A 13100-nucleotide genomic window follows, 5' to 3' on the forward strand; every position below is an offset into this window, starting at 1 on the left:
TCTTTCATTAAAGGAGTAATCAATCCATTTCTAAACACTGAATGTGTCGGTGATTACTCAGAATGAGGTTATTATGTTTCACATGGGGAAATCTATCTCGGTATATATTTACTGTCCATCAGCTGTTAATTTGAACGCTTCATTAGGGAGATAGACCCTGTGTTTACCTGTCAATCAACAGGTACTGTGTTGGGCTGGGAGGCTCTGGAATACCCAGAGGGTGTTTTTATTAAAGCAGCTACAGCAGAAGAGTATCTTAATTTGCTCCGTTGACAGTTTATTATAATGTGAAACATGCAGCTTGGGCCGAGAGATGATGCGGAGCAGGAAGCCGGACCTTCCTGTGGTGTTCTACTCAAAACCGATCCAGGCTGCTCTGTAGGAGAGCAGACAGTCTGTTTGTAAACCACTTAATGGCCAGAGATCATAAAAGAGAAAAGACCTGGTCTGTTTTAAAAGATTTTAAGATGGTTCTGCTTTACTAGATGCATTCATGTTTATCAAGATCATAAACTGGACTCCAGTCTGTAATTTGTTGACAGTGAGTGAGTCACCAGATCTGTCTCATCTGCTCCATAAACAGCACGCTTTATAACTTGTTTGCACTTAATGCATTTATAACACTTGCGTTATCTCTTTGCCTTGACTCTTGTCACTCTTTTATTTAACTTGTTTACCTTGCAGAGCTACAGTTTTTAGAAGCTGACAACCCTAAAGGGGGTATTATTTCTGTAAATAGATATGAAGAAATGTACCGATCTCATTTTAATCTAATTTCCACCGCAGGATTTTTTCCAAGAGGCCAGGAACCATTTTAGGAACTGAATTACCTAACTGAATAGGAGGAACTAGAGATCAACTCTTGGAAAGCTGTGGGGGAGAAGGTTTCCAAACATATTTGACCATCTGACAAGCAGTTCTGAAGAACCGCATTGGCAGCCTAAGCAAGAACTGGGTGCCACTAACATCAATAACAAGTGCAGGGGTGGACATTTCTTGTAATGTTCATTGATGTTAAAAAGGAAAAAGTTACATGTAGTTTGACTTCAAGAGGGAAAAAAAATTGAGTGATGGATAGGAACAAAGCTTAATTTAAACCTTTATTTGACCATTAAAGGGTTAGTCACAGGAGTGTCCTGGCCAAGATAGCAGAAGGACCATTGAACTGAACTGATAGAACAGCAGCAACACAACAAAGGATATAAAATGGATTAAAATTCTTTAAAATAAATGCATACAAAGTGCTGATGATCACATTGTTTCTTTGCAGATAAGCATTTGTTTGGGGGTCTTATAGACTCTAGCTGTAAAACATGCTTGAATACAATGGATTTGCTCTGTCTCTGATAGGTGTTGACAGTAGTTTTTATGCAGCATTAACCCTAATAATAATCCCAAGATTATTTGGGTTTCTGATAGTGGGAGGTCCAATTGTCAATTGGTAAGATAACATACTATACACTTCATTAATTTTAAATGACTGTGGGAGTAAAATTGACATATTTCATTTATGTGTAGCCCATATAACCCAAAACATGAAATATTTCAAAATGGTAATTTCTGTATTTTGCCCCCCACATCCAATGTGGCAAAGAGAAGGGTTACCTTTTCTAGTACCTTAACTTATTTAGTTTTAACAAGGCTTCAGGAAAAGAACTAGTGTAATTTTAGGCTATCATCCACCCCCAACAAAAAAAAATAAAAGTGTATTACACGTTATGAACGAATGTGGAATACTGTGGGAGGAAAAATGGTTAAGGGATGGAGGGAATGAGTGGATGAAGGGGGAAGGGTCAAGGGATGAGGGGGTATGAGAAGGACGGGTGAGGATTGATAGAAAGGAAGGAAGACTGGTTAGGTAGGTGGATGGAGGGAGAAGTTCGGTGAAACGGTCAGAGGGAACAGAGTGGGTTCTGAGACGCTGAGTGGGGGAGCCGTCTCTTTAACTCTTAAAGAGCCCCAGTGGTTCCTGTATTTGGATAAGAGAGGGAGAGAAATAAAAAGGGTTAGGGGGAAGGGATGTAGAAAATGGAGGGAGTGAACAGATAAGGTGTGCTTAAGTATGTTTTGAGCGGAAATTAGGTGAGTTCGGGGCGTCGTCTTTATTCCCGAACCTAGTTATAAAACTTCATGTAATGCCAAAGTCAAAACATAAGGGCTAATCTTTCATGGGACTAAGCTGACTAATATTCACGGTTCTTCATATCTGACTTTTAGTTTCTGATTTCCCCCCTTGTGGATCCTTATTATTGGCATTATTGACCCAAAGAGAGATGTAATTTGTTATATTCCACTGATTTTGGCCATTATTTGAGTAACACTTGAGGGGCATCCGGAGGTGTTGCCATTTGATAGCTTGAACAATGGGAGTGAACGACTTTTCTTAACCCCCTCAAGCCAGTTTTCATTGTGCTCTCTTTCAACAAGGTGATTCCCCCCCATCCACTGAACACGCCCCCAAAACGGTAGTGGCTTTAAAGTTCCCGCCTACTCTGACTGCAGACTCCTTATATTTCAGTAGTAGCACCCAGTGGCACAGACACTCTCCTTTGGCTTCTGTCTTGACACTGAGGTTGAACAATGACGGTCAGCAAGATCATCATCAAATACCTGCTTTTCATCTTCAACTTGGTGTTTTTTGTGGGTGGAATCACTCTTCTTGGTTTATCCACCCATGCCCTGAAGAACAGAGAAGACTATCAGATCACTGATGAACTCCTCCCGGCCGTGAACATGCTGATAATCATCGGTGCCGTGACACTGATTTTGGGCTTCCTGGGCTGCTGTGGAGCCATCCGAGAGAACCGCTGCCTGCTGGCACTGTTCTTCAAGGGCCTGCTCTCCATGTTCCTCATGCTGTTGGCGGTAGGCGTGCTGGGAGCCATATCAAGGACTACAGCTGCTCAGGAGCAGGTGAAGAAACACATGAAGCTGATGCTTCCGCTGAGCGAGCAGCCGAAGGAAGTTCAGGTGTCGTTTCAGAATGTGGAAAGGTCCGGGTTCTGTTGCGGTTTATTCGAAGGACATCTTGACTGGGGCAATTCAACAGTGGTGCCCAACTCCTGTAACTGCACAGACAGCTCCAGAAACTGCACAGTTCTGGACGAACGTGAGATATATGCCACGCCGTGTATGAGGCACTTTATGACTTGGATGGACAGAATGTCAGACTCACTCATGGGGACTGCGTTTGCGTTTGGTGTCTTGATGATTCTTGGCATGGTTTTCTCGTTAGTCCTGTGTTGTCAGATTGGGAGTCGTAAGAAAAGCATCATTTAAAGTGTCTCTCACAAGGCCTGAGGTTCTACCGTGTTAATTGAAGGACGGATCATCGTGTTCGTCTAAATTTAATCTGTGGGAGCTCTGCCTCATTGTAAATTTTGTAATGTTTCTACCCTTTTGTACCTGTATTATATGGCTGAACTGCATATTACACATTTTTTAACAATGAAAAACTTCCATCTGATTTTTGTGTGGAAAAAAGAATAATTGAGTGTATCATTTTGATGCACTGTAGTAGATATTTTCATTTTATTTCACTTTTCATTTCTATTCCACTACATTAAGAGGTAAATATTGTACTGTTTAAACTACATTATACATATCTGCTGTTGTATTTACTTCACAGACTAACAGAACATGTTATCTTCTAAAATAAAATACAATTTCCCAATGATTTTGGATCATTAAGAAACACTGTAGTATCGTCTCACTTTTACAGGTGTCAATGAGTGAACATTTCCAAAGAGAGATTTCCCCTCTAAACTTCTCATGGTTTTATTTAAATAACTGTTAAAGGCCCAAAACGAGAAAAAAATATGCAATATTTATTTCAGAAAAAGAGCAAATATTAAACCAAGAAGTCCAAAGAATTCATACATTTGTGTGTATTTAATACTTCTGTACTTTTACTTAAGTGGGATTTTGAAAACAGGACTTTTACTTGTAATATAGTAGCGATTGTTGATTTAATGGCATATACCTGCTGAGAAAACACCACAATGTTTCTACTTTCAGACATTTATTCATGCTTAAACAGCTTCTCAGTCCTGAGATAACCCCAACAGAAACAGACTGTTTGAGAGTCATTAGATTTTGACGCAATTTATTTAGAGGAAACGTAAATATACTCAGCAACAACCGCATGCTGGCTGCAGCCTGGTTCCAGAGGTTATTTCCGTTTGGTGTTAGACATCCGTCACACCACATTTGACTCACACGAGGAATCAGACTACAGTGTGGCTGTCTCAAATGATACCTGATCTTTCTCAGACACTGAGGCTCCCACACTGGGTGTTATGGGTTAAACAATGACCTGGGGTGCAGGAATGTGCAGTGATTTTGTGGACCTCCAACGCCTTATCAATAGTCTGAATCACTAAAGGCAACAGGGGAATTAAAGCCTTATAAAGACTCTATCCTTCAATAACTTGCAGCCTTATAATAGAACTGTCTACACAATGTGGCACACACACACACACACACACACACACACACACACAACACACACACACACTCTGTGAATCTAGGTCATAAAGATTTATGACTGGCTAAAAATTGTGCACAAACTCGGTACTACAAATAAAAGTGGGGGACAACTCCAACTCCATAAATAAAAAATGGGTAAAGTCCACAGATTGAAAAAAACCTGAATAAACTTCTTCTCAAGTAAAAAAGATTTAAGCTGGTTTACCCTCCATTGCATCAATGTTTGGCTTTAGAGATCATTTTATTTGAGTATTAAAAAAATTAATAATTTACTTGTTGGACGCCTTTTGAAAGCAGAATTCAATAAATCCGAGCAACTGAAAACATATAAAGCTATAACACTTGTAAACTGTACTCCGTGTTGAGCTCTTTGGTCTGTTCTTAAAAACCCGGACCACCAGAAACTCTTATTTATGGAAGAAATTGGTCATAGTCTTATTCAAATCATACTGAGTTAACTGAATTATGTAGCCAGAACAATATGTTCTGCACTGGCAGGAAAACCGGTAAACTAAACTACCATGACCAGCTACAACAGTAAAACGCAGCGTACACACTGATGCATCAGAACAAAGAATCTAATCATTTTAGTACACAACACATCACTCACAGCTTCTCTGCACAAGTTGGCAACTTTAACTTCTCATAAAGTACATTTTGTAATAATAGTTACTTTTACTGAAGTAGGACTTTGACCACAGGGCCTTTACTTGTAATTAAGTGTATTTATGTTATTAGTATTTTATGATTGTTGATTTGATTGGCTGCACGCACAGCAGTTACTCTACTTTCAAAACATTTATTTTTCCTCATTCGATGTTTAACATTCCTCTGTGATGTAACTTAATAAAAAAAAAAAAAGGGAAAATATAAATATACCCAACTACATGTTGGCTACCGCCTGCTTCCAGAAACATTTGAAAAAATGTTTATTTCCGATTGGTTTACGTATCCGTCACACCACATTTACCTCACACAATGATTCAAACTAAGACATTGCCATCTACCATGATACCTGATCCTGCTCCACACATAAGGTGTTTTGGGTTAAAACAAAGACATGGGGGGGTTCTTTGTTGTGAGTTGGGATCGTTCACTGGGGTGCAGGAATGTGGGTGGGTGAGTTTTTGCATGTGTGAAGGAGTGATTTTCTGGGCCTCCAACTCCTATCAGTGTAAGATGCAACCCCCCCAAAGTCTGTATCACTATAGGCTTTAATTTACATCCTCTGTTGCCCCTGAAGACACCATCTCCCCCATGATACTGTAAAACTTCCCCTCTTTTCAGCCAATGGCCAGTTTGATGCTGTAACTAAATTTTCAAGCAGGATTTTTTGCTTAGAAGTTCCAGATTTCAGGACAAAGCTTTCATTCATCTGAACTGAACATTTCCAGTTTGTCTTGTTCTGTCATGCCGCCTCCTCTCCTGCCTACTCAGATCTTTTTTAGTTGAATGTGTTTTTAATAGACCTTATCCACACACTGGTTATTTTGAACATAAGGTAGGGAATGAAGATACCATTACCTAAATACAAACATGAGGACAGTAAAAAGAGATGCCTGCAGACCATGGCATGTAACTCACATTTACATAAACTATATTTTATAGCTTAAAGCTAATAAATACTATCAGGTAATGTCGAGACGTGCTCCTCCACCCATCTCTTAAAGCTAGCTAGAATGAGAGCTGAATTTAGGGGGATGATTTGAGATATTTTATGTTCCCAATGCAAAAATCCTCACTGAAAACACATTTTTTAAAGTCTGGGAAGAACATTGGTACATTGGCAGTATATATTAAATATTAAACTGGCTTCATTTTCTTGTGTAAAAATTTGTGTTTTCTTAAAGCCGCATTCGTTTACTTTTCTTTTGTTGCACTAGTTAACCATGGGAGCTGTTCACACAACACTTATCGCCTTTAAGTGTTAACGTGTTATCAAACAGTTGCTCATTTACACATCCATACGACACAGAGCAACATTAGCATCCATTTTCAGTCCTATATCTGGTTATCTGAAGAATTTAAATGCAGTATTCACTCTTCTGTTGGACTCAACTCCTGAGGAAAATTGCTGGCTCTGCCGAACGTTCTGCTATGTTCATAAGCCAGTCACTGTGTCTGTTCACTGGTTGGTGCTGGGCAAGTAGCGTACAGTGGCTTTAGTTGGACTGCTTTGCTAAAAACTGCTGCGTCTGTAAACCAAGCTCATGACAGCGGTGAGAATGAACCAGAAAGTCGAAGGTAAACATGTCCACACTGGCACATTTTGATTTATTCTAGATCCCATTGAGATCAAAAAAAACCTTTTATAAGAACACCCAAGATAGCAGCCATACAAAATCACAACATAATATACAAACAACTATTCAAACACAATGGCCTCAAGAACAACCACATGCCTCCGTCAACACGCTTTGTGATAGAAAAAAAGTGTCCAATTTTAGATCATTTTACTGATTCAATGCCCATGCAGAGAGAATTAAGAATTAAGAGAATTTGGTTTTACATTTTATACTACTTTTATTTAATGTTAGTACTTTAAACTTTGCGTGACGCATGTGTTTTTTGTGCTTTTAACAAGCTGTTAAAATCAGTTTTATGTGCATTACCTGTTTGTGTGCTTAATGAGAACCATGCATTTATTACTCCACATTAGAGTTTACTCATTTTATTGCTACAGTACACCAGTATACTACAGTATTTTATTTTATAATACACTTTATATTCTGTCTCATATACCTCCATGATGTTGGAGCGACCCTGGGAACAAGAATTTCATTACCAGCGGCTCTTTCACTGGAATTGTTGTGCACATGAGAAACAAAGAAGTTGAAGTAGAGCTGAGGGGAACGGCAGCGTTTCATGTTTTTGTCATTAAGTATATTATTAACAGAAAAATTGAGTTTTGCAGCTTTAGAAGTGTGGAACAATGTGCTGCTAGACTTTCTGCTAATATGACCACATGCAATTCAGCTGTGTTACTGAAATGATGTTCGGTCCTACGGAGTCAGATTACAGTCATGACTTTTACAGAAAAGTGACGTTGGGGCCTTTTCAAAACGTGAAACCAATATGAAACATCTGCAGAACATTTACACAGTCAAGTGCATGTCCAACAGACATACAGACACATATCCAAATGTGAAATTATTTCTGTTTAAACGTGTTTGCTCTGGTGGGAAGTAAACAAAAAAACATTTGTTTTAAACTTAAAGCCCATGAAAATTTAATTGGCAAATCTCAAGTTTCTCTAAAAACAATAAATATTAATGACTAAATAAGAAACAAAGCTTTTTTGGTATTTATTAGTTAGCTAAATGCAAAAAATAATAAAATACTGAGCCCAGGCCACTTCAAAGCAGTTAGATGAGCACACAGAAAAACTCAAATACAGAAATCTCTTGTAATGACAAACCCCACTGTTTTAGCTTTGGCAGAAAGTGTGCTGTAGGACGCCATCTCTTTTGTAAGAGGCCAATTGAGAAACTATGTTCTCAGGGTCTTTCATGGCAGGACTAAGCATTACCTACATTTTAGCTGACACACATCACTTCTTGCTCGAGCGCATGTTTGTTGATGGATACACTGGGGGTTTAAACTGTGACCTTTCAGTTTCCAGACAGCCTCTCTTAATCCTAGAACAGTCCTCCGACCCTGGTTTGTTTGATGTCTTTTCCACCCTCACAGAGCACCTGGAAGGAAAACAAATGATTTCCTTCCCGGTTTTAATCATGCATGTGTCAGACTTTGAGTTCAGGCAATTCTTCCACTTCATCGCTCTAATGAAAAATGAATTATTGCCGCAGTCGTGTTAAACACCCATGCAGATCACCTGAGTCACATGACGACAAAAAAAAAAAAAAAGTATGTCTTTGGTACCTGGAGAGTGATGATTGTGGGTCAGAATGAGTAGTTTCATGCCAGAACAAGATGTGCACTCTGCTTGAAAAAGTGACACCTCATCCAAAAATGGCTTCTATGATGAAGGAAAAAACATTTAAAATTGCACCTCAGCAATTTCACATTTGCCAACAATTGAACTGTGAACTCCTGGCAACTTTATTTCCTCCTCATATAATGAAACCTCTTTACTTGTCTTAAATTATGTTGGATATTATAAGTACAGGAAATCCGACCAATTCAAATAGTATAAAAAAAGACAAAAAAAAAAAAAAAACAACCCACAATTGCTACGAGAGCTTTGTCATGACACTGTTGTGGTACCGATTACACAGATGTCAGCTGATAGGGAAAATGCCTGAGAACCAGTTAGCAACCACAGAACACAAAAAATATTTACTTGGAGAAAAATCTCCCAAGCCTCTTCGATAATAAACAAAAGCCTCTTCAGGAAAGAAGTGTGTATTACAATGAAATTAAACCAATAAACAATATGAAGCCTGCAGGCACCAGGTAATTGGTGGGCAAAACAAAACTCTTGCATGAATGGCACCAAGATCTGTCCTGATCTAACCTTGTGGAAAGGCGTTCTTTAATATCCACTCACACTATGTTTCAGAACACTCAAAACAACTTTCAATCAGAGAACAAAAGACAGCAAAGAAATCTCAAAAGGGACTAAAACCAGGGTTTCTGGCTGACAATTTCTGCTTAAGTAAAGACTTCCCTTAAGTTGAGGAAGGATCAGAATGCCTCCGGTGTGCCGTTCTCCACCTCTCCTATGCCTTAAAGGAAGGGCATCGTCACACCCTGATTGGCCAAGAGGGGAATGCACCAAGCTGCTCTCAATCATTGTTTAGGAGTCAGTCCACACACCATGTACAACAGGTGATCTGAATAACCCTCAAATCAAATTTAGAAGTTTGACATCCAGTTAAAATGAATTGAGGGGGAAAAAGGGAAATTAAATGACAGCAAGTACAAAACAATGAGACACAGCTACAAGCTTGTGAGCTTAGTTTCTCACAGTCTGATCACTACTAAAACATTGGACACTAATTACTGCAAAGGGAACAAAAGGAAACAGGAATCATGTTTCGCTTATACACTGTATGCTAATGCTGAGAATACTACCTAGAACAGTCTCTTTGTCCCCGCAGTCTTTAGTGAATATCCCCACTGTGGCCCGTAAGTAAAGATGCTTACAAATGTCTTCTGGGGATGTGTGGTTGCCATACTTATTTATTCCAAGAGGCAATTGCATCTCTCCTGATACCTTCCTTCCTGCCACAGGCAAAGTATGCAGGGAAGTGTGCAGAGGTAAACAAGGACAGCTCAAAGTCTTTGCATTTGTCCCACTTCTGCGTGCCCGGGTGAATCTGTTGTGAAGGTGAATCTTGGTGGTGCTACGTGTTCGGACTTTAAACCTAACAGCCACTCCATAATTTAAACATCACAGGTCACACAAATTTCTCAATCACTGACAGCCAGGTATTATTTTTTATTAATAAAGAAATTAGCTTCATATTCACACTGAATGGTCATTACCACCCTTTTATAGTTTGAATAGCCAGACAAATGTGAAATCTCAACAGCTATTCAGAGGTTGGAACCAAAGAAAAATTACACAATGGGTTGATTTAGCAAAACTGTTTTTACAAGAAAAAAATTATTTGACATTAAGGCCCTTTTAAAGTAACTCGTGGCTGTTGAACAATAGATATATTTTAAATTCTAAATCGCTGCATTGACCAACATATAGGCTTTTGGGAAAATGTTAAAAATGCTTTTGAAGTTATTCACTCAACAGGTCCAAAAAATAGAGAACTTAAATTACATAGAAAACCAATTACCTGGGCGTGTTATTCTTTTTTTCCCCCTAAAACTGGCAAGAACACTATCAAATGTTAACGCTTTTTGCTGGACTGGAAGGAATATCAACTGTCCCCTGCTAATTATGTTTAGTCTGCCTCATTGACTCTGACTGTGTTCCTCTAGTTTTCATATTTCATTTTATCCTGGCTCTGTGTTTAGCTGCTTTCCCAGCGTTAAATCGAGCCTGTTATTTGTTCTCCTCACAGAGCCAGGCCTTGGCCCACTACAAGGGTACCAAACATGCCAAGAAGCTAAAAGCCCTGGACACTCCAAAGAGTAAGCTCAAAGGCTCAGTGGTCACCAAGGAAACCGCCAACCAGGAGATCGCCAAGGGCATCAACACCTCACAGGTCCCCAACGGCACCGACAGGAAAGGTTTGTGATTTCCTTCCTGCTGCAAATTCCCCAACACATGTTCTTTGTTGTTTTCTTTATGTTTTCTGCTGCTCTTCTGGTGAGAATGACTGTTGGACCCAAATGCACCTTTTTGGCATTTTATATTTGCTGCACACAACATGCAATCACTCTAGGAGTTGGATGGACTCACTGTTGATTATATCAACCCTGTGTTGGCCGGTGTGCCAATGGCTGGCTGCCGACTCAGTGCTCATATATTGAGTTTGTAGGGGTGGGAGATATCTGCAGGACACACAGGACAGTCAGACATAGGAGGGATGAGGTAGGTCCTCAGTATGCTTCAAACAAAGTGCTTGTCAGATCATCAAGGCCGTGTTCAGACAGACAGCAGTACTGAAACGTACAAAACGTGGCTCCCTCATTTGTTGGGACGAACAGTCGAAACAGCAGGGGTGCTAGTGTGGAGGAATCTGGTGAAAAAGAAGGGTTGTTAATGAAATATGTACAAGGACACTTCTACTGTTGTTCACCTCAAAATCATCAATAGATACAATTTCTGTGATCTGGATTGAAATAGAAGTTTCATTCTCTGTCAAGCTTTCTTTTTTTTTACTCTTCATGCTACTACTACTTTCATCTCCTTGTTTGCAGAACCAAGTGCAACATCATGAATGCTTTTAGGCCCTGACACACCAAACAAGCGCCAAAGAACGGTGACAAAAGCCGACTGTTGCGTCGCCTCACGTCGCCTGTGTACAAAACGTGACACAAGAACACATTGCACCAACTACAGTGGGCCTGCACGAGTAATAACTCTTCATACCAGCAGGTGACGGTAGTTTGTAAAAAACAAACACACACAGGAAGACCTAGGACTGCACGCTCAGATGGTTTTGTAAAACAGCTGCTTCTTATTAAGAAAAGGTCTGATTAGATCAGAAGAGATGAAGTTGACGATCCTTTCGTGGGTGCCCTCTTGACAAAGTCGTCTGCTGCTTTGCTCACTTCTGTTTCTCTGCTCGTGCACTGATTTGCTTAAGCTAAACTGCCAGTCGGAGTGATTTCTCTCACCATTGGCATCCACAAGATGCTCAGTCAGCGGCGCCCGTTTAGCTCAGTCGGTAGAGCTTGAGGTACGCAGCGGCCCGGGTTCGAATCCGACATCTCTCTGTCAAATAAAGGCATAAAAGGCCAAAAAAATAATACTTTAAAAAAAAACATGCTCAGTCAGCCAGAAAAGCCTCAGACGAGGGCCAATGAGGGCCAACGGTGCGGAAAATTCCGCAAAAACTAAAACTACAGATGGCTGACATTGTGTCAGGGCCTTTGGAGCACAGAGTCTGAAAGGTTGTGCCATTATTATAGAGTTCTTGGAGAGAGATCAGGGAGGCAGTTAGATGCAATCAGCAGGAGTTTATGATTGCAGGCCTTTAATCCTGCCTTTAAGTTTGGTCATTCAGAACAGGTAAAAACACTTCAACCTTTAGATGTAGTTGTGAAAACAAGCTTTTCCGAAACAACACTGAATGATTTAATTGATTTAATTCTTCAATTTGATGCCAGGTTGCGTCACAACTTACTGTGTGCTCACGACCTGATTCCTATTTTGACTTTGTACTTTGCATTTGCCCATAATCCCATTTTTAATTACATTTTTTTTTCTGGTGCACATTGTTGTGTGCTGACTGTGTGTAACTTAATATTCATCACGTTGCAGCCAGGTGGCTGTTTAAATCCGGTTATCTCGGCCAGGTGTCTGCTGAAAAAGATTCTTATTCTCAGTGGAACTCCTGCTTTAAAACATGTTGAAAAAGTAAACAAAAACTAACTGCAACTTCCAGCACCTGACAGCAACCAGATGCAGATTATTTTAAATGATTTTATCTGCTGTGTTTCACATTGGTTCTGTGGAGGATAACGTCTTTGGCAACTGAAAGCACTGCAGAGGAGCCCTGCCCTCTGTCTCCTCCACTGTAATATTATTTAAGCTGCCTGTTATTAAGTCATGAAATTGGCCCAATGAAAGTCTTCCTCTTTAACTGTAACAATAGACATTTTTTAAAGGAATTGGAAACACATTGAGCCATAGTGCTCTGGGATTTAGTTTTACCTCTGCCCATGTCTTCTTCCAATGTTCCACAAGTATTTAAATTAGGAGCACATTTCTGGAGCTCATCGCGTACCGTGACCTATTTGTCTGAGTCTGACCTATTCACGCTCTAAAGGTCGCTTTAGGTGAAAACACAACCTGAGATGCCCAACCAGGTATTCATATCATGTCTTAGAGGGAAGGTTCAGGGTGATTGGTGTTTTTGGTTGTTTTGGTTCTTCTTCTGTTGAATTAAAAAAGAAAACAGTATCAACAAGTACTTCATTCTATATATTTTACCTCACATACATATGTTAGTCTTTATGTTATTTTAAGAGATTTACACCTGGCAGCAGTCTGTCTCGCATCCCACAGAGCTGCTAAGCTG

General features: G+C 39.8%; 2 protein-coding genes across 2 annotated transcripts in view; both read left to right on the forward strand.

Moving 5' to 3' along the window:
- The window catches only part of znf385d (zinc finger protein 385D), a 75028-nt gene that overhangs the window by 39151 nt on the left and 22777 nt on the right, over nucleotides 1-13100 (forward strand). Inside the window, exon 4 of the mRNA XM_051407131.1 lies at nucleotides 10473-10641. Coding sequence (XP_051263091.1) covers nucleotides 10473-10641 — 169 coding nt within the window. The remainder of the gene's footprint in view (nucleotides 1-10472; nucleotides 10642-13100) is intronic.
- On the forward strand, nucleotides 2512-3694 carry LOC127367369 (tetraspanin-8-like). Its single transcript, XM_051407132.1, has one exon. It carries the CDS (start codon nucleotides 2581-2583, stop codon nucleotides 3277-3279), a length of 699 nt encoding a protein of 232 aa, XP_051263092.1. The 5' UTR covers nucleotides 2512-2580; the 3' UTR covers nucleotides 3280-3694.

This window comes from Dicentrarchus labrax, unplaced genomic scaffold (assembly GCF_905237075.1).
Source record: "Dicentrarchus labrax unplaced genomic scaffold, dlabrax2021, whole genome shotgun sequence".
NCBI classification, from domain to species: domain Eukaryota; kingdom Metazoa; phylum Chordata; class Actinopteri; family Moronidae; genus Dicentrarchus; species Dicentrarchus labrax.